This window comes from Grus americana, chromosome 7 (genome assembly GCF_028858705.1).
Source record: "Grus americana isolate bGruAme1 chromosome 7, bGruAme1.mat, whole genome shotgun sequence".
Taxonomy (NCBI): Eukaryota; Metazoa; Chordata; class Aves; order Gruiformes; family Gruidae; genus Grus; species Grus americana.
The window spans coordinates 40,451,131-40,472,675 of record NC_072858.1 but is presented as its reverse complement, the minus strand read 5'-3'; the positions used below and the strand labels follow the sequence as shown (position 1 = coordinate 40,472,675).

Sequence of the window (21,545 nt, the reverse complement as noted above, 5' to 3'; positions counted from 1 at the left end):
GAAACCGTGTGGCTGAATACAAACCAAACCACAGTGAGATGAAAAATAGGGACAGGGTCTTTGAATTCATCTTGTTGTAACGCATAACTCGGGAACACATCCTGTACTATGAAGTGTATTAGAGTTTAAAGGCCAAATTAAGTAAAGAACCGGGCACTCTTCCAAACGAACAGCTCATTAAACTCCAGCCCTCCGTTGGTTGTCTGCTGGGAAGCGTGCAGCGAGGCCACCCTTTGATACTCTCTGGCAAGGAATAGCGCGTCTAATTTTGGCCTGGACGTTACAAGAAAGATGCTGTAGCTTCTGCTAGAGACACGAAGGCACGCTGCGTCGGAGGTGAAGCCTTGGCGTAGAAAAAGCTGCTAGTTTGCTATTTGGGTGCAATTAGAGGTGTGAGCGAAATATTGTGATAATATTGCGTTATATTCATGGGATGATACCAGTGATTCATAAGGAAAAGAGATCCTTTCTGTATTTGGATTGTATCTCTGTAAAATGTTCAGGATGAAGGATGCTTAAATGTGTTACCCTAATGCAATCCATCTGTGTCCACTCGTACATCCTATATATTGCAATACTGATTTGTCTTGCATGCCTACAGCTTGGCGAGCTCGTCAATAGCTAATTTGGCAGGTAAAAGAATAAAATTGGCTTTAGCAAATATTTGAAATAAACCTTACGAAGGTGGCTTAGGGAACTTTTACTCTTTCTTTGCTCAGAGTGGCAGGTTCTGCTCCTTCTCTTGATACCCAGACAAACTCCCTACAACCACCCAACTACTGATGGACCTAGGAGCAGAAGGAGTATGCCAGATTTTTCCCGAATTCACTTTTTCTATCATTCAGTTTACCTTGCACTGCTTTTAGTTACATAGAGGCTCTACAGCTGTTGTCACCGGGTGATAGAAGTGCTGCTGTGGTAGGAGCGGAGCAGTGTTAAATTACCATCGTTGTCCGGACATGAGTTGTAGAGCATGATGGATGGTGGCGGCTCATAAAGCTTGTCCCACTACCTGGCAAGTCGCTGGGGATATTTTATGTATTTCTTCATGATTTACATGGATCCAAATGTTGCGTCTGTCCTCTGCGTGCTTCTCTCTGTCCTGTAACTCGGAACAAGATGAGAAATACAACGAAGGTGATGGGTTTTATTCTTCTCTTTAAATAACCCATGGTATGAAATTGGACATTGAATTTCAAAGGCAAGAAAAAATGTTTGCGGTGTCTTTTGGCATGAATCAATAGCCTTTACAAGGAAGAAACTCGCTCCAAGGGGAATGCTTTGATGGTGGTACTCATGCCTTTGCTATTGTTTCAGCCCGAGTCCATGCTGTTCTGAGTTTTTGGGGTATTTTTAGCTTGTGATCGTCGAATGCGGCTTGTTTGGATGCACAGTGCAAAGTGTCCGGTCTTGCATGGAGACTACATCCACTGATGTACAAAACCGCTCGAAGGAGGAGCGTGGGGGAGTTGAGAAGCCAAGCAGATGAGAGCAGTGGGTTCTGGAGTGCCAGAAGTACTCACAGTTGCAAGAGATGCACCGTGTTGGTGCCGGTTTGAACGTTGTGGTCCAGTGTTACGGGGGTGGCGTATTGTGATAGCGTGAGAATAGGAAGGTTATGGACACATTCAGATGTGAAGCTGCTTTTCCAACAGGAAAACATGTCGAGTAGGGTAAGTTTATGTCTTTATCGCAAAGATTACCGTTTTCTACCTTGAAGATTAGAAAAGGCCTTGTGCATGCTGTTCTCTGAGCACATCTTCATTCATCTCTCTGATTTTTTTTACCTGGTAATTGTTGTGTTTTGTATTATCAAAGTACAAGAAAGATTAAGTACAAAGCCTTTAATGTGATTAGAAATAGCTGTTTAGATGTGTATCTCATTTATTATTTGTAATTGTCTCGAGAGTTGGCACTCTGCCTTACACATACAAATAGTAGTTTCCCTTCAGAATGGTTTAACAAGCTGAAGTATGAAGATCTAGAAAGTATTGATCTAAAGATAAGCAAGTATAATTAGCAGAAAATAAATTGTTACAGAAAGTAGCCATTGGCATTTACGATGGTAGATCTCGTTCAGAAGCTTTTCTTCAGTGTGATATCCTGCCGAGTAAAATGGACTTCTTTGATCACTAAATTCCCACAGATTATAGGTTTGGTAAATTGATTCTTTTGTCTTCCTCGCCCCTAGTTCGCTGTGTCTCTCTTTGCGTCACAGTCTGCGTGAAAATACTCTCTAAGTGACGTGAGCCAGTTTTCTGATGAATTGCTCGTATTAGTTAGGTGTACAAGGGTGGGAGTGTCTGGGGTAGAGGGGGTTCGGTTAATGAGCTGAGCAGAAAAAAGGAAAGGCTCTTAATGAGCTACATTTTCCCCTTCATTGAATTGAAAGTGTTAAATCCATGTTGATTTGAAGAAAACAAAGACTCTGGCTCCTATTCGGGAGCTTCCAGCTGAAGTGAAGCTGAGAGTTGAGTGTAGGAGCCTTCACTAAACTGGCGAGAAACAGAGGTCTACTCTGCCTTCAGTCTGCTTTCAGCCAAAAAATACCGACTTGGATCTGAGAGTTCACGACCGAGTTCTTTTCTCACTCTCGGGCTGACCTAAGCCTGCTCCTCAGGATGATGTCCTCACCATGCTGGCGTCAGATATTTGGGGTGGCCCAATCTTCATCTCTGCTGGTGAGGAGACTCCGAGCAAAGACTCTCCAAAAGAAGGGCAGATGTTCACCAATGCTTGATCGTGATCTCAGGAGACTCTCGTTTCCATAAGCTGTTTTTTGGCTGGCCAAGTAAGGCATTTTTCCATGCCAGACAGAGCAGTTTCCCCAGGAAAGGTGAGAACAGCCTTCTCGGCACACTCGGTGTTTCCTTGGTGCGAGTATTTTCCTGAGATCTTCCAAGGAAAACCGTACGGCAAACTGCAGTAGCCCATAAGAATAGTTTTTGAATGGCCAAAACCGCATGACTCAGTTGTAATAAATACTGCATTTGGAGAAGCAAGCATTCTTGGCTTTCCTGAGCAATTGTTGATGAGTTTTAATCAAAGTGATGGTTTGGTTTTGAAATTACGGCATTTGTTTGTTGCGTGTACTTCAAGGATCTGGGCAGAAGGTTCCTGCTCTGAGGGTTTTTCCCCCTCTTTAGAAGGTATCGGCCTCACCTTGATGCTGATACTTTACAGATAAATCCCCTATTAGTGTAGATTTTGGTCAGAAAAATAATTATTCAGAATGAGAAGACGAAGGTGCAGAGCAATGTCAGGCCGCGGATACGAACCACCTCCAGCAAACCTGCCTGCTACTAGAGCGTGAACTGCCACACGCCTCTAGGGTAAATCATTTCAAACCACTGTGGTTGAGTAACTCCACAAAGTATCTTAGGAATAACAAGCTATCCGCACCACAACAACGTGGAGCACGGAAAATCCTCAGTACTGAATTCCTGGAGGCGTTCGCAGAGGAGGAGAACTCATCCGAACTCATCGGCTCTTTGTGGCGCTGCTGGTCCCGGGTTCTCGGTGAGGCTGCCCAACGCCGCGGGGTGGAACCGCTGGGGCTCGGCCCCGGGGCTGCAGTAACCACAGCCAGTGGGTTCTGACCCGGGAAAAGGAGGCGTACGGAATATTTCGGGCTTGGGAAAAATAACCCGTGTGAGCAACAGATGGATTTTAATTTTTACTTCTAGACCCAATTTTAAGAAATCTCCTGGGAATCTCGAGAGGAGTTAATGACTCGCAATGCGCTTAATTATCTGTTAATGCTACTTTGCGCTGAGCAAGCAAAAAATAAAAAGTTGAGCGGACTGCCCTGAAAGGCTTATTGCTTCTTCGGCTAAGAGAGATAAAAATTAAAGAGGGAAGACAAAAGCATCGCGATGCAACAGACTGGCTCAAGTAACGAAGAAAAGTTGGGTTATTTCCATGTCCTGCCCACGGGGACAGGCTAGTTTGAATCTTTTGGTGATTTTAATATGACTTCAGATGGGGAAAAAAAATCTAAATACAGAGATGGGAACCTGGGAGGTGCACACGGACAGCGTTTTAGAACAGAAAAGACAAACGAGAGCAGCTCCACTGGCCCAGTGTCGTGGAGAGAACTGTCCACAGCAAACTCAGGGATGAGCTTTGGAACCTTAAATAAACGTAGGAAGTTCTGTTCTGAGCGGGAATAGATTTAAAATGCTAATAGTCTCCCCTTCGGCGCTGTGTGTTCATCAGAAAAGTAGTCACATAGGTAATTTGACTGTCTGGATAGAATCACCTGACATCAAATTGTGTATTTTTGGAGTTTTATTTCAGGGAATTAATTCTCATTTCAAACAGGGTCCACATTCTTGTTAATAATGGTACAAATCACATTATTGAAGCAAGCTAAAGTGGACTTAGTCAAGTTACTAATGGGAGCAGTTTTTCTTTGGCGACTTTATATATAAATATTGCCATTTGAGCACAGATCCATTAGTTTTTATGTCCAGTGCGAGACTGGTCTCGCTTTCCTGTATCTAGTACATTTGCACATCGTAATGATCATTTTATGCATTTGTCCTCTACTTGCATGGGATGAATTTTTAATGTGCAGGCAGAAGGTGACATTTTTATTGCTTTTATGAGCATCAGGAATGCATTTTAAATTCAATTAGATACCGTCTCTGGAAATATCACACAAGTGACTTGCCAATAAATACAACTCATAGATTACCGAAAACGAAGGAGGACAGTAATCACCGGAGTGACTTAGACTGTGGGAATTGAGAAGCGTATTGCTATTGACTTCAAAAAATACAAGGTAGCGCATATTAGGAAGAATAATTTACACTTCGTATAGACACCGATAAACCAGCATAATTATTTCTGGAAGAAGATGAAAAGAGTTTGTGCAGCTCAATGAAGACAACCTCACCGTGTGCCCCAGCGGTTCACCGTGCAATTAGAAATACGTATTTTAAAGCGTAGAGAAAATAGAAAGGGCGTTACATACAATGAACAGGATCTCGCAGAACATGCTTGAATGATGCCGTGGAATTGAACTGTAGATAAAGACAAACCGGGCTGAGGCTAAAGTGTCCTCAGAGGGAAAATGAAAATCCTTGACTTCTTAATAATTTCGAAAATTAGAGCTGACCGGTAGTGAATTAGTATTCTGTTAAGCTTCTAACAAGGAGGCTAAGGAGGGCCAGCTGGCCAAAGGACACTACGAATCAATAAGATACTGATTTTAACAAGAAAATCCAAACTGCTAGATGTACAAAACTTTGAAGATAATTTTCAGAGCAAATTGGAAGATCCGTGTGCAGGAGCACACACATCCATATACACAGAGTTTTAATGCTTTGCGCTAGGGTGGAAAGATAAAAGATGTTATTAAAAAAAATAAATCAGTTTGACTTGATATTCGAAACAAGTAAATAAAGTGTAAGCCCTTATCTGGAGTAGTTAAATACAGAAGAAATCAGCATTTTCTTTCAGAGCATAGAATAACAGAGTGGTGATGTCTGAAGGGCCCCCCTGGCCATCTGGTCCAAACCCCCCTTTGAAACAGGCGGTGCGGTTGAGCTCAGCAAACCAACGGAGAGAGGCGTGGAGGGAGGAGATGGTCCGTCCAACACGGCCTCTCCTCCGCTGCAGCTGTAGGGAAGGGAGATGCTCAGCATCTCCTGGATCCTCTCTTGGAGGAAACCAGGGTGAAAATCCGTCACCTGGATTTACAAGTCCAGGCTAATGGGATTTACCCTTCCAAATAGCACTAGAAATCCAGGAGGGTTTGTTCCTCTGTGTTTTCAGGTGACCAGTTAAACGGATGTTTCAATAAATTCCCACCCTTCGTAAGCAAACTCTTCCCAGTGCTGTCTTCATGAGGTCCTGGATGTCTAAGGGACACCTGAAAAGTGCTAGGTCCATTACAACCTAAGCTGCTAGGTCCATTACAACCTCCACAGACATATGCCACTCAATTTTTATTAGAGAAAGGAAAAAGCGTGTCTGTATAAGAAAATATCCAACCCTGTCTTACAGGCCCCTAAATGAAGGTGACAGGTAATGCTGTTCCAGTACTCGCCTTACTGCTAGAAACTGGGAAATGAGATAAAAACCCACAGTTTAGCTGATCTCTAATTCCACTGGACCTTACCCTCCTTCACCTGTGAGATGGTCTTCATCATCTTCATCATCTACCTCCCATGTAGGTAAAAATTACTCTGAATCCATATCAAGTGCTGAATTCATTACTTCAGTGATAAGCTCCTTTTTTGGAGGAGGTTATCGGGGAGGACCTGGCCACCTTGTGCTAAGTCATTGCTTGCGTGTTCTCTCTTACGCTGCGGCTATGATCTGCGTGCCTGTTCCAAAAGCGAGTTATCGAATACTTGGGCTATGAAAGGGCATTTTGTTAGACGTTAATCACCTGAGAGGAGTAAATTGCCTCATCCGCAAACTTGAGGAATGATCGTCAATAAAGTAGAAATGACGGTGAACTAGAAATGGATTTATGGGAAGCGCTTTCGACAGCCGTTGCTCACTTCTTTTGACTATATTTTGATATCTGTCAGTGAGTCAGATTTTAATCTGAAGTGTTTCCTTCTAAACATATATAATGGCATTTTTAATCAAGATGCTGTATGGCCTTGAATAAATAAACATACAGTAAATAACCATATTTGCCTTAGTCAGCCAGAGCTGTAATCTTATCGGGATGACCTTCTTTCTATGGAAAAAAAAAAAAAGCTGACTGGCATAAATGACATTTGAAAAATCATTTTTGATGTGATGCTAGATGCACTGTTCCATGAGGACAGGCCGTGCTCATAGCCAGGCTCACTGGACGCTGCCGTGGGCAAAAAGGTGCAGCGCGGCGCATCCTGTGTTACGGGGCTCAGGGCAAACATTCAGCACCAAAACCGAGTACGCCAACTCCAGTCCTGTCAGAGCCATCTCCCCTGTCCTTCATCCTTCACTGACGTACCTGTGAGCTGATTTCAGGGTCAGGTTTCCGTTCTGCTTGCTCCATGTTTGCGACAGAAGTCCTGAACTTGTGTCCTGCCTTCCCTGCGTATTATTTCTCTATCTACGTATCAACCGTGTTGGCTCAGGGAGCACCCACTCAGGTTCCGGTATTGTCTTTATCGCTCTCATGAAACATGACAAGTGGAAAAGGTTTAGAGGTTCAACCACGGGCAAACGATCCGTGAGTATCAACGATCTCAGTCCTGTCAGCTCAGAAGGATTGGCAGAGCAGCATGCGTGCCGAGATTCCTTCCTGGGATACAGAGACCTTCGTCTAATCTGCTGATCTTTTGCAATCTGTTGATTAGCAATTAATTAAACAAATTACGAGGGTCGGCCAACACGTGGCCAGTCGGTCTCGCTGTTTACCGCCAACCAAACCACTTCGTACCTGGAGCACGTTCCGGGTCACGGTACATCCACGTGGCTGGATCTCCGCTTGTGCCGATGCTCAGCCAAACCCGAGCTGCTCCAGCTGGAGGGTGATGTGGGGTGGGCGCCGTGCTCCCAACGGGGACTTTGGGATGAGCCTGGGCATTGCACCCGGTCTTAACAGAGATGTCTTCGAACTGACAATCTAGGAGCCGGTTTTAGGGTTGCAGCCCCTGGATGGGCTGTTTTTGAGCAAGCACAGGGGAAGTGATGGGCAAAGATTGTTTGACAGCAGCTGAATAGAGTTGTACCGAATAATTGAAGTTGTCTTCCCAGCATGTTTTTTTTGTTTTGGTTTGAGTTTTTTTGTTACCCGTTATATTGCTTGCCTGTCTGTAATATTCCCAAGATTATGTTTTCTTAAACAATTGAATTTTCAAACCTTATTTCGAATCTGTCAAGCTTATTTGATTATTTCTCCAATACAGTCCAAGCCACTTGAAAATCCTCAACATTTAATTCACTTTCAGCTGCATTCTGTTTTCAGCGCAAAAAAAAAAAAACGCTACGGAGGCTTACCGTGCGTAGCAAATTTTGGACTCCCGAGATGTAAGGGGAGAGGAAAGTCAACAGCATCGTAAACTCAAACATTAAATCATTCTTCCCTTTTCTTTATTTCAATAAGGGGACCTATGCAGGACTCTGTCCTGGAGAAAGAGAGGTGTACCGCTTGCATTTTAAAGGTATTTGGTATGCTGAGCCTCCTAAAACGTGTGGTATTACGTTTCAAGTAGATCCGAACTCAGCTCAGGCAAAGGTCCCTGTAGCATCTATAAAAAGGCATTTAGAGGTAACAGAGCTCTTCGACGCAAAGACAAAGGGCAACAGCAGCAGCATTCCCAAGAGTACGAATAAAAGCTATTAGAAATAAGGGATTAAGAGGAGCCACCATCTGTTAGCCTTCAGAGCTTCGCAGAGGATAAATGTCCTGAATTACACCCCTGAATCAATAACGCGTGTGCTGTCCTTTCCGCCGCGATCGGCAAATTAGCACAATCTCGAAGTCAGTGCTCCTCTTGTCTCCAACTGAGCAGTAATTATTCAGCGCTGCCCCGGGGCTGCGCAGGTTAGAAATGGGGAGGAAGGATTCTTTGGCCCATCAGTGTGTTGGGTTAGAATCACTGAATTAGGCCGGTTCGGATGTCCCGGATGTCTCGCAGTACTTGCTGGTGTTATTTGGGGTTTGCACCAGCACTTGTCTATAGGAAGGTCTGAAACGCCTCTAATGAGCGCTGCGAGGTGAACTTACATGGGGCCACGCTCATCACTTCATGCAAACTTGGTTCCACCACGATGAGGAATGAGCCGTTTCTGGCCTCCGGTGCCTTTTTCGTAGCTTGTTTCTCTGTGGAGGAGGTGACTAAGTCAATATCTGGAGGACTGTTCTCGGTGATGATCTGCTGACCAAAAGTGCTTTTGTTTGGACACAGCAAATGGTCTCAGATGCCCCCAAAGCCAGTTCTGCTGCTTTGTGCTGCATCTGGCAATCGATGATGCTGCCGAACAGAAGGTCATCCATGCCAACACGCTACATAGGAATGTGTCGGCCTGGATTTCCGTATTTTTTATCCCATTTTATTCATTTACTATAGTGCAAAAAGTCTTCTGACTCTTCCTGTAGTAAGTAACGATAACAAAAAAAAGAAGATACTTAGATACGTTAATGTTTGCTTTGTGAATCATGTAGAGTCAGTCAACATCTGTGTTGGGGAGTAATTTTCCTTTGAAAGTTGAGCATGAGGGACCCAACTCTCAGGTCCCTTTCGTTTGGTGGGCGCTGACAGACGTTGCCTGGGAGAACATGAAATGCTTGTGATTCAGATGATCTTCAAAACATTTACTGCTTATTTTTCTTTTGTATACATGTAATTATGAAGACAGAAAACTATGGTAATCTTTTTAATACGTTCATGTAATGGTGACAGTTAGATGGAGGGAGGCGGGCAGCAGCGTTGTAACAGCAGTGAACATTGCAAAACAGGGTCCGTGCTTTGGAAATAGTATTGTCAGTGTCTTCGTGAAAAACAGATGATTATGACAATTTGCTGTCAAGTGCAGTTAGACGTGTGTTAGAGACAAAACGCCTGGCTTCAATTGGGATTGAAGATGTTGTAAATACCCAATTTGGAGGAATGGGACAAAACGGACTGTGCATGCAAATGCCACTTGTCGCTTTAAACTCTACCGTGTCTTCAAAATATTGATCAGTGTTTAAGGATCTCTTTTGAGACACGGCTCAAGAGTCAGTCGCAAACATCTTTCATTTTCCAGGCACGGTATTAGCATCTTGTGTGAGCTAATGGGTTTTGTTTGACTTTATTCTGCTGCCGCAGTGATGCATTTGTAATGTCCGTCGAGATGCAGAAGCAGAAATGGGGCTCGGTGCACCCACTCCAGGGGCATCCATGGGGGCTGAAGGGTGGGGGTTCGTTTCCCACGAAACCTCCCAGAGAATGGGGAGAAAATGCCGGAGGGAAACTCCATGCCAGTAAACTGTTTTGAAGAGATAATAATTACATTGCAAGCCAAGGACAGTGCTGGATCACAGAAACAAAACGTGCAGGGTACAGGGGCGTGAGGCTTCTTGCGACAGCTGTTATCTTTAATAACCGATATAACAATGTTGGAAAAGACGGGTTGAGCCGGAAGGTACAGAAGCTTTCCTTTAGGACTCCAGATATACTTCGATTTGCAAAGATGCAGAAATACCAACTGCTACGGCAGAAAAAAATCCCCTAACGTAGGGATAGGTTCCCTCCGTAGGCTGGCGCAAGAGCAGCACTGCTGGGCAGTGCGAATCCTCCGTCTTGAGATGAGGAACCAAAACTCTGCCCCGAAGTTCAGTGACATCGCCAGAGTAGTTGCTGCTGTTGAGCATCTGTAGCTCTTTGGGAGCAATTGTCCTTTTCAAGATGAATCATCTTGAGTGATGCATGTGAAATGGGTGAAGGGGTTTACATACCTGCTAATTTCTCTCCTTCCCTTTCATCACGACAGCAACAATTTAATTTGGTTTAAAGTTTTGCGGTCTCCCCGGTGGCTGCAAAATGAGCTGCAGCAGGAGGGGTCTCTCTGACGATGAAGCCCTGTCAGGGAGAGCCGGGGATTGACAGAAACAAGGGAAAATAATAACCCAGAGTACCCGAGCAGGCCGTTGAACATAAACAGAGCCTGGGCCAAAACAGGGTGTGCAACCACATCCTTCTGCGATCATTTCGCCTCGTGATGTCAGCGGACCACTTAATCCATTAGCGTCGTTATTATCCTTTCATCACGAGGGGGAAAAATACAATGCTACGCGCCTGCTCTACTTCAGTCTTTCGCTCGCAAAGAATAAAACAATCAGTTTGTTTGCTTTCTGCATCTCTCCCATTTTCATATGTACAACAGCTCTCAGTATACAACCACACGCCCGGGAGAAAAAAAAAAATTACTACAAACCCCTTTCAGGAGTTTATTTACCAGAATAAGGTCTGCGTTACGAGCGGCAGAGCTTTAAAACCGTAGCTGCAACGTTTTCACCCTCTCCGAGATTAACAAGTGCAAATGATTTTAATGCCGTGGTAGCTTTAGTGCAGCAGACGAGTCATCTGCAGCACCTGCAGAGCAAATCTACTCTCTCTCCATAAAAGTTGCGTCGTTTGAGCTGCTTCAAGGCCAGACCTACGTGTAATCCATGCGAGCGGGAGTGACTGTTGCTCTCCATCCCTGTTTCTCCCCTTTCTCCTGTTTCTCTGGTGTTCTTTAAGCTAAGCAAACTGCACAAGAAATGGCTTCAGGGAAACTAGCTTTGCCTTACCGATATCGTTTGTCATAGGGGAAGGATTGAGCTTCGGGAGAACTAAATACACCTTTTCTGAACTGATTTTCTGCCACTTCTATTGTGGTGGGTACTACGTGTGAAAAAAACCCCAACTTTACCCTCCAAATAATACCTGTTAATCTGGTGGAAAAGAGGAACTGTATTTTGATGCCATAGTTTGCAACGCAAAAGGAATATACAACTCTCTCACACACAGTGAATATACAACTCTCATACACAAAAGGAATATACAACTCTCTCACACAAAAGGAATATACAACTCTCTCACACACAGTGAATATACAACTCTCTCACACAAAAGGAATATACAACTCCGCGCCTCTTGCACAGAGGCATCCAGCAGCTGTGTTGGCTCAGGCGCTACTTGCAGTTGTTCTCACCGCTCCAAAGAGACCCCCTGTCCTACCACTTCCTCAAAATTTTTTGCATTTTCTCCCTGGCAAGCCGACACACTGTCTAGCCACTGGCTGATCTCAGCGCCCAGGCGTTGCCGGGCTCTTCCGACACTGGATAATCGCCGTGGCATTTCCGAGCACCCTGGGAGACGTGTTTGCTGATGGCCTGAAACTCGGCGTGCAACTTGCTTACCAGGATGGAAATGCGTTTCTGAAGTACTGGAATGGAGAGCCACGTATGGGAGGATGCAACACGTAGAGGCAGGTCTTGCTTCATGCTTCTGCTCTCTGCCTTCCTGGCTTGGGTTAGGGTTCAGTCTGTAATCAGCATTAATTTTTTTTTTTACCCTATATGTCTGTATTAACGCACATGACAGGGACAGAATCTGTCCGCTAAGGTATGTGTGGTGTGGGAGCAAAAGAGATTTTTTTTAAATTTTTTTCCTCCTGAAACTGTCTTCTATAAGATCCCACTTTAACCGATGCCAACCGGATCTCGGGACAGATGTCAGCACGGGAAAGGTGGGGCTCCGTGGGATTCTCTGGTGCAACATGTCCCAGTCTAAGAAGGCAAAGAGAAGACAACACGAAAGATTGCACAGTCAATTTTTGTAAACTTTCATGAAAAAGGCTGCAAACACATTTCTTAGTTCTATTTTTTAAGGCCGTGATGCTGACGGAGCCAGCAGTCCCTACTTGACACAACTTGACGGCCAGCGGGCAGCTGCCTGTACGCAACATTTCCAGTTTAGTTGTTCAAAACATCGTCTTATGTGGGTATCCTAAATCAAGCGTCAGCTTCTGCTGGGTCAGATTTAGCCTCAGTTCTTTCCGAGCAGAGAGGCAGTGCTGTAGGGGCATCCCAAGCGTGGTAAAGCAAGGACCCAAACGGTAGCGTTTTTCAACCTTCATTCCAGTTGGGTGCAAAAATAAAGAGTTTCAGGGAATGCAGACAGACTTCATTTCCTTTTACTGATCTGTTTTGATTTTTATACTGTGCTTACCCGTCTGGCCCAAGGCAGAGAACAGCGACAACAACTGCATTAGTTACGGTGCCAGGCAATAATGAAAGATAAAGGGTTTGTTTCGGAGTTAACCCACGAGGACCATCTGCCGCCGATGGCAAAGCTGGATGAACGCTTTCAATGAACGCCCTGTGAAAGTTTGGGGAACACGTCTTGAAATGCATTTAGAAAGTGAATAGCTGCTTTTGTGTTGGGCTGGAGAGCGAAGACAGCCAAGGACCCTGCACAGTTTTCATTTGTGGCGGAAGATAAATGTCCTGTCGGAGTGCTGGCATCTCTGCCACCGAGTATTTTTTAGAGGAAACTCAACGCCTTGGGTTACAGCCAGGATTATTTGGAAGCCCTTGCTGGTTTCATACAAGAGTAATCCCATGGGATGAATCAAAAGGATGAATCAAAGCATTGCTAACGGTGGATGTTGCTTCTCCCTAAATGGTGAGAGATGCTCGGTGACCGCAGATCACCAGGGATGGAAACCTGACCTTTCACGCCTCCTTCCACCGCCCTCAGGTCTTTGCTTTTGTACCGGGGCGGAGACTCAACGCAGACATTCTGGCGCAGGTGTTTTCCCCTATTTTGGCAGCCCCTGTTCAGCACGTTGAGCTCTCTGTGACAACGTGTGGCTTTCAGAGCCAGCCGGAATAGCTGCTCTGCCGTTCCTGCGGACAGCAAACACTTCTCCACGGTGCCCTCACCAGCTATATGGACTGCCATCATGTACAAAGTATTCCGTGGCTGAATAGCGTGGCATGTGGCCAGTAAAAAGTCACCTCTCCTTGCCAGCGGGAGCAGCTCCTCCACCAGTGCAGCTATTTCTCCGTTTCATGCTCAAAGGCGAGTCTAACGAGGCCTGGGGCAGGGAGACTGGAGAAGGTCAGAGGTTGCTTCTCATCCTGTTACCCCTGATGGCAGTCACACATCTTTTGTGATAAAGCAATGCTATGTTTGTGGATTTTTTAAAATTAAAAACTGGTTTATTGGCATTTGCTGTTAAAAAATCCGTTTCCTGAAGTTATGGATCTGGTTTGCCTTGTTGTGTGCTACCAGCACCGCTGCAGGGTGGCCTGGAGGCATCTCTTCGTGTGGATCTTGGACTGTGAGTTTGCAAAGGGGGCATAAAAATAGGCATAAATCGTTTGGTAGAAATACTTTTTAATACCCGTATCACCATAAATAACTTTGAGGAGCAGGGGAAGCAGCAGGTGAATAGACTATCGGTTGTGAAAGCATCTCAGCTTTATTCCATAACCTCATTAGGTGGTGTAGTGCTGATCACCATGCAGCTGTTTGCTTCATGGGGGAGGCTGCAGCAGAGCTGGAGCCTCTTCTGGAATTGCATGCTTTACTGGTTTCTCTCAAAACATGTTTAGAGGCCGAGGCAGCAGAGAAAGCCCTGGTCATCTTCTCTCTGGCCCAGGAGTGATCAAGGCATTCACCCAGGATGAAGAAGATGGGGTTTTGATTCCCACCTTAACATGTTGGAGTGCAGATCTTCCCCTTTCAGGGCAACTTCTCAGTAATATATTCAGTGCAGGTGGAGAAATTGCTGGGTGTTAGATGCAATAAGAAGCAGCTGGAGAAAGTCCCCAGGAGGACTGGGTGAGTGGGCTTGTAGGAAACACAGCTTGCTAGGAAGGGCTGGCTGAGCACCTTGCTGGTGCTTGCTCTGCTGCAGACAGAGCTCCTGGGCAAAAGGGGAGATGGTCGTGGAGAGGAGTGGAATGAAGTCCTTCACGTGTGCTGCAGGTAGGAAGAAGAAGTCGCTTGTTTTAAACTTTGTTGGCGTGCTTCACTGTTGGATAGCAGAATACCTCTGTTTCTAGCTGAAGGAATTGTTATTCTCTAGAGTAGGTGACACGGGTGTTTTAAAGTCTTTGTTACTGATGGGTTTTAAGAAGCAGTTGAAGAAGCTGTCAGAGGAAGTCTGGGTTTACTCAAGCCTGCTTTGTTAGGCACAGAGCGAGTCATTTCTTGATGAGGTGGAGCTGCATTTGCTGTGAGTTCTTCTATCACAAAAAATGAATACATCTGAACTCAAGTGCTGAATGTTCTCTTTAGTGTATTTTCAGACTCTCTTACAAATTTCACCAAATTGCAGAAAATGGAATATAATTTTTCTTACTTCTTGCTGTGCTGCAAAATCCTCAAAGATTTCCTTTGAGTCTTCTGCTCCTGTTTGTCCCCCTTAGGGTGTGTTTTGTGGTTTGCAGCTCAGCTGTTCTCCTCTAAGCTCTCCCTTTAGAGCTGAGGCTCCGTTTTCCTTTGAGTGCGAGTACCCCCGTGGGAATAATCTCCAAAACTTTAATTTTTTTGTATGCAAATGTTTAAATAATACAGGCAGATTTGGGGGGAAAGCAAGAATCTTATTTTATGAATCTGTTTAATGTTGCCACAGAGAGAGTGGGGGTCTGTTTTAATTGACCTGGAGAATCAAGCCAAGCATTCAATATTAGCTTATACACTTGAGCATCTTTTCAAATCTTGTTCTTCTGTCGGTGTTCTCATCAGCTCTGTTGGCTTCGATCTGTAACATCTTTTAACAGGTCAATAAAGGCTTTCTCCCTGCTATTTCATAAAGGCATTTGCTCAGTGCAGGTTTTTTTGGTGCTAAAGGGATGGGCAGTCCTGTAAGACCTCCTCTTAGGAGTCCCAAGGATAATTTGGCTGTACTGTTGCTTCTAGCTGTTGAGAAGGATAGCGGCCCATCATAAACCACCGTAAATCTGTGATATTAACTGTGCAATTCTGTGATGCAGTTGGAGTTTTTTGTCGACAAGTTGATTTTTCCTGTTATCTGTTCTATTGCCGTGTTAAAGTTGTGAGCGTTTCTCTTGGAAATTTGTTGTTGTTTAGATAATATCCTGAGTTTTCAATAGTTAGATTTAGAATTTGTTCAGAGCTCCTGTGCTGTTTCCCTGTTTCTCACACGTTTGGTCTATAGTAGATGCCTTCTGCTACCCTCCCTTGGCTTGCACAGACATAATTATATATAAAAATAAAAAAAAAGTGATGCATTCTCCCCCAGTTTGGGAGCGTGATCGTGCACCCACAGTAAAATTTGTCGAGATGTCTGGGAGTATTAACTCCTCCCCTAGGTTTATTCTTCGTCTGGGAATGCTAAAGTTGATCTAATGAACTTTCATTTTTATACTTAGGCCCAGATGTCATGTAATTCCTTTTTAGTTGTTTGTTTGCTCTTGTTATGTTGTGGACTCACGTGTTTCCAGTGAAAGAGAGTGCTTCCTAAGGAAAAAAATAACAGATGCTGAGAGTGTGAGCAGTCATGGTTTTCTGCACTTAGTTGGCCAGTTCTCTCTTGTTATCATTTAATACATTCAGCTGAAGTTGGGCTGGTTTGTTGTTTTTTTTTTTTTTTTAAGAAATAATGAAGGCTTCCAAACTTTCTAATTCCACTGCAGCGTAGCATATGCTTAAGCTAATAAGGTGCAGAAACAGCCACCAAATTATGCATCCAGAAAGCGTTGAGGGCTTGTGAAACATAGGTGGGGCGATGACCCCAAAGACACGTGCCAGGACTTGCTCTCCAGAGTTTGGGATTGCAAAAAAAATTGCAGTCATACATGTGACAGAGCAGGTTTGTGGCGCAGCTTAATTCCAGTAAATCCTTAATTGATTCTTAGTTGATTACCAGCTTTACGAGGGGTTCTCCAGATGTTTACTGCAAGTGGTCTCCTGCCAGCACAAAGCACATCTTGGCTGCTAGAAGAAGATCAGATTTCCAGTGTATATGCCACTTTTTTGGTGAACGCTTGTTCAGCCCCAGATGATGAGGGCAAAGTATCTCTGGAAGGCAGATGAGAGAAACGCAGCTAGGTTTATGGCCTGTGTAGAGGGATCCATTAATCGAGGTTTCTTTTTGTATTGCAGTGTTCCTACGTTCCAGAGCCTTCCTGAGGAGATACTTAGTAAGCTTGCAGACGTCCTCGAAGAGGTAAGTGCTTTTAATTTTGAGAGCTAATGAGTTCAAAGTCTGTGAGCCTTCTGGTGGCAATATCCAGGCTCTTTTTTCCAAACGAACAGCTTCCCAATTTTGCTCCCAGTTATGGTTGGCTGATCCAGCATGACGAAAGGAGCTGTGTGAAAAACGAATCTGGTTTTGAACAGGGCTTGCGTATTTTTAATTGGATTTCTATCCAATTGGGGAGCAAAACAATCATTTCCTGTGGTGTGCAGAAGGAAAACCTTCTTCTCCAGGCCCTGGTTCAGTGGTGGAGAAGGGGGAATGTGAAAATACCATCCCCTTTCAAATTTGATGGGATGCTTATGTTGGAGGGCAATGTCATGCCTTACAGCAGGTGTCGTGGAAAAGCTGCTCCTGTAAGAGTTACAGCAGAGGGGGTGATGTTGAGATATTTGATGGTCCAGATGGAGCTGTGCTTTGCCTACCTGGTTTTCACTAGTATCTCACTAGTGTCAGGTTTTTAATCAGTCTTTATTTAAAAAACAAAAAAACCCCCAACAGGTAAACACAAAAAAAATACCCAACAACACCCGTGAAGGTGATCTGAGGGCTGGAGCACCTCTGCTATGGAGACAGGCTGAGAGAGTTGGGGTTGTTCAGCCTGGAGAAGATAAGGCTCCAGGGAGGCCTTAGAGCCCCTTCCAGTCCCTGCAGGGGCTCCAGGAAAGCTGGAGAGGGGCTGGTGACAAGGGCAGGGAGTGACAGGCCAAGGGGAATGGCCTGAAGCTGCAGGAGGGGAGATGGAGATGGGATGTGAGGCAGAAATCCTTCCCTGTGAGGGTGCTGAGGCCCTGGCACAGGTTGCCCAGAGAAGCTGTGGCTGCCCCTGGCTCCCTGGCAGAGTTCAAGGCCAGGTTGGATGGGGCTTTGGGCAACCTGGGCTGGTGGAGGGTGTCCCTGCCCATGGCAGGGGGTGGGACTGGATGGGCTGGGAGGTCCCTTCCCACCCAAAGCGTTCTATCATTCTATGATAAAAAACCCACAAAAAAACCCATAATCAAACACAAACCCCCTGTACCCCAACCCCCAGCTTTGCCCTGTAAGTGAAGGTGTAAAATGGATGTGAAGTATTCGAGTTACGTTGCAGGCAGTTTGTCCGCATAGTTTATTCGCACAGCGCTCTGTTCCAGGCCTGCGGAATTGCATATGATTAAATATTACAGAAACCATTAATAAAACCTTTCAAAACGTAGCCCCGTGTGATTTAACCGCAGGAAATCTCTGCGTACAACAGTATTTTATTTCATTCCTCATTGGTTTTTCTCATGCATGCCTTGTCATCGTGAGCAGCTCTAATAACTGTGTTTATAGAAGAATGTTCGTGTGTACCGCCTCTGCCACTGATTTTAAGCGCTGCTGACACTTGCGTTGATTTTCTTTTTTTTTTCCCAGAGCATTGATAGGACATTGTTATTTCTTTGCCTTTTTCTTGAGTGTACAGATAAATTCTGTGATCCGAACGAATCGGCTGTTTGTCATACAGAATAATTGCGTATTCGTAGATAAGCTTTATTTCCTTTGCTGCTGGAGGAGCGCTCAGATTTAGAGAGAAAAGGCACATTAACTCGATAGGCAAATTTAAATCCTCGCGTATCTCAAAACCGCACGCCTACCCAGAAACGTATAGTTCACTTTGCTCGGATCCCATAACCAACATTAAGCTCCTTATCAAGACTTGACGAAAAGAATAAAGTCAATAAAACTTTTCCAGGGACACTTAAAATTTCATGGCAGGGGAAAGAAGCGAGGGACGGCAGCAGCATCCGTGGTGGGGCTGACGCCGTACCCCCGGGGTGGATGCTATGGCGAGAGAAGCTGGTCGTCCCAGTCTGTACTGGGATACGGCTCCCAGTTTCCTACTGGGACTCGCCCTTGTTACTCCCTCTGGGTTTGTCTTTGATTTAACGTACCACGTTTTACATAAACTAAAAAAAAAAAAAAAAAAAAAAAAAAATCAGTCTAGTATGACGTTACGCATTTTGGATTTAATGCTGTCTCGCCTACTGAAACTTAGCAGCAATAACTTCATTTTATCCTCTCTGTTGCTGTAACAAGGATTGGATAAAAGTGACTGATTTGGCACAGTTTGAGGTGGGGGGGGAATCTCTTAATGTCAAGATTTCAGGCAATTTTTCCCTTGATACAGTGCCGTGAATAATGCAGCGCTTCTGTCCTGCGTTCTCTAAATAATTTCTAAAAACTGTTAACCGAAATGCGGAAGCGTGAAAAAGAAAAGCCGATTTAATTGCCCGTTATCCAAATCAAACTCGGAAATGGTGTTATAGAGACAGTGGGGAGGAAAAAAGGTCAGTGTTTGAGAACATCATTTCACTTCTAGAATTGCTGGAAGTGCTACAACAAGTTCCTTGTGCAACTCGAGAATTAACAAAACTCATGGGAATTTCCTTTTCTCTCGCAGTGGCTTCTGCCTTGTGCGAGATGACTCCTGTCGATGACATAGCTCATAATTTATATACGCGAGGAGGAACGAGTCTGTTGGGTTTGGTTCTAGCACATTCAGACCCAAGCTACTGATATGCCGTGGTTTTGCCAGGAAACCTCCCAGGAATTAGCTTTCTGGGGTCATAATTTACCCCATCTCCAGGCCCTTGTCCTGGGGCGGGAGGTGTCTCCAGCTGTAGATCGTGGCACTCGATGCCAATCTCAAAGCAGCTTTAGGGAGCGCCGATAGCCCTGGGATTTGGGAATCGCTACTAGACCCTGGCACAGCTTTTCCCAGCACCCAAACCTGACCTTTCTGTCATCTTCTATTGCATTTTTTAAATTATATTAATGTTCTTCAATGTTACGTACTAACGAGCATCAAGTCAGTATAGCTGACTTCATTAACATCTCTCAAACCGTTGGGTAGCCACCACGGTGGGAAGCCGAGCATCCCTTCCAGCACCGAGCTTGATGTAGTTTGGTTGTGATGCCGTCTCTGCCGGAACAGCGCTGCCCAGCCCCTGATTTTATTGTGTTGTTTATCCTCGTGCCTGCCAAACATAACGCGCGAGTCAATGAGTAGTATGTTTCTGCAGCTCAAGGCTTAATTTTTGTTTTACTTGGGTTTTGGTAGCTCAGTGTCTTAAGGAGGTGAGGTTTACGTCTGCCTGTAGGACGGTTCTCTCAAATGATTTGCAGTTTCTCACCCCAAACCCATTTGATGCAAAGTTCCTGTGAGGTTCATCCAAATTACCGAGTAGAGCGAGAAGAAAGAGTTAAGTTGGTGGGTGTTGAGCCAAAATAAATGCGCGGGTTTGTGGTCAGCTCGGCCTCTGCGTCGCATAAACTGAGGTATTGGCAGGGGTAGCTGTTTGGGAGAGGTGGGGACGCAAGGGTTAATGGTGCTCCTGGGACCAAGGGCCCAAATTCATCAGCTGTTCTGTACAGGGAACTAGTTTGATTTTGATTTTTTTCGTAGGGTGGTGCATATCATCCCACCTCTGCTGCGTGTCCGGGGGGCAGGAGGGAACGCGTAGCACTAGAGTCCAGTAGAAATTTAATACTTAAATTTTCAGAATAGAATTAGTGTTATCGCCCAATGTTTTATTACTTTTCTTTCTTAGTGCCTGCTTTTTCATATTTTTCTTCAGTTGAACAAGCCCTTCTTGGCTTCTCTCTGACTCTCCAAGCGTCGCGTCCTGGGCCGCTGCTTCCTAAAAAAAACCCCGATGCCTCCGGCGTGCGCGCTCTCAGCTCTGTCGCTTAGCAGCCTTGAGCCGGTGGCAAAATCCTTTCGCTCTCCCGTGTTGTGGTAAAGAAAATCAACGTGTTTATGCTTAAATATTAGAGGTTTAATATATTTGGGAAAGATAACAGCTACCAGGATGCTGCTCAAACAGAGCTGCGTGCCTTGCCCGCGTCCCAGGGCTGCGTAGCCTGGATTAAATACCTGGATTGGGATTTGTCGCATAAATATCTTTGCTCCGGATGAATGCAGGTCTCCTTTGGAAAAGTAAAAGTGCCTCCTTGCGCGTTATTTTTATTCATGCAACCTCTGAATAATTTTAGTTTCCGCGGGTAAAAGAGGGGGATTTGTTTGCACGTTGAAAGACTTGCTGTAGATGAGGAATAGCCAAGCTTGAAAGTCTTTTTTTTTAATTAACGTGAAAAACTTTGAAAAGGCAAAAGCCTTGACCTTTCTTTTCCCGCTTTTGAAAGCTTTGAAACAATTTATGATTGTCTTTTCTGATTAGAGACGTTCTGTTTTTCTTACTTTTTTTTCTTTTTAAACTATTTTTTTTTCTCAATCAGGCACCCTTATAGCTATCAGCTACATACCATGAAAATAAATGGATTTTTGGTAGTAAACAGTTCTTTTCTAAGAATGTGTAGCCTTACATTATGGCACTTCATTATAATGTGGGCAGCTTATAACGGAAGGGAATGAAGTATTGATTTTTTTTTTATTTTTTTTTTTTTAAGGGAATTAAAATGCATCGAAACACCCTATAGTATAATTTCCAGCACGTGAGGGGCCATCCACATCTGTGACCCTACTGCCAACACTTAGGGTCCCAGCCCCCACGCTGGACGGGAGCGTGGCGGCGTAGCTGCTCCGATGGAAATTTGGGAGGAGAGGGAAGAGCATCTCCCCTGGCTTCAGGGCTCTGAGAGTTTTCACCTCTATTTTCTCGTGGGAATGGTGAAATCGGCATCTCTAAGGGCTCCGAGGTCCCTCTGGGTCACGGCGCTATTAGTATTACATGGACAGCGTGCCTCTGGCGTGTCACCAGTGGTAGTCTGGAAGGTACTAATATTGCTAGTGTTTGTGGGTTTATGGGTTAATTCCATCCGTTAAATGAAATTAAATCCCTAAGGGAGGGGGATGGCAAGCCTGTAAGTGGATCAAATTGCCACCGAGAGAATAAAAAAGGGAATTTATG

General features: G+C 44.8%; 1 protein-coding gene across 2 annotated transcripts in view; it reads left to right on the top strand.

Moving 5' to 3' along the window:
- Positions 1 to 21,545, top strand: part of PRKG1 (protein kinase cGMP-dependent 1) — a 494,892-nt gene that overhangs the window by 328,512 nt on the left and 144,835 nt on the right. For both annotated transcript variants that reach the window (XM_054832400.1, XM_054832399.1), the window contains exon 5: positions 16,563 to 16,626. In XM_054832400.1, the coding sequence (XP_054688375.1) occupies positions 16,563 to 16,626 (64 nt within the window). The remainder of the gene's footprint in view (positions 1 to 16,562; positions 16,627 to 21,545) is intronic.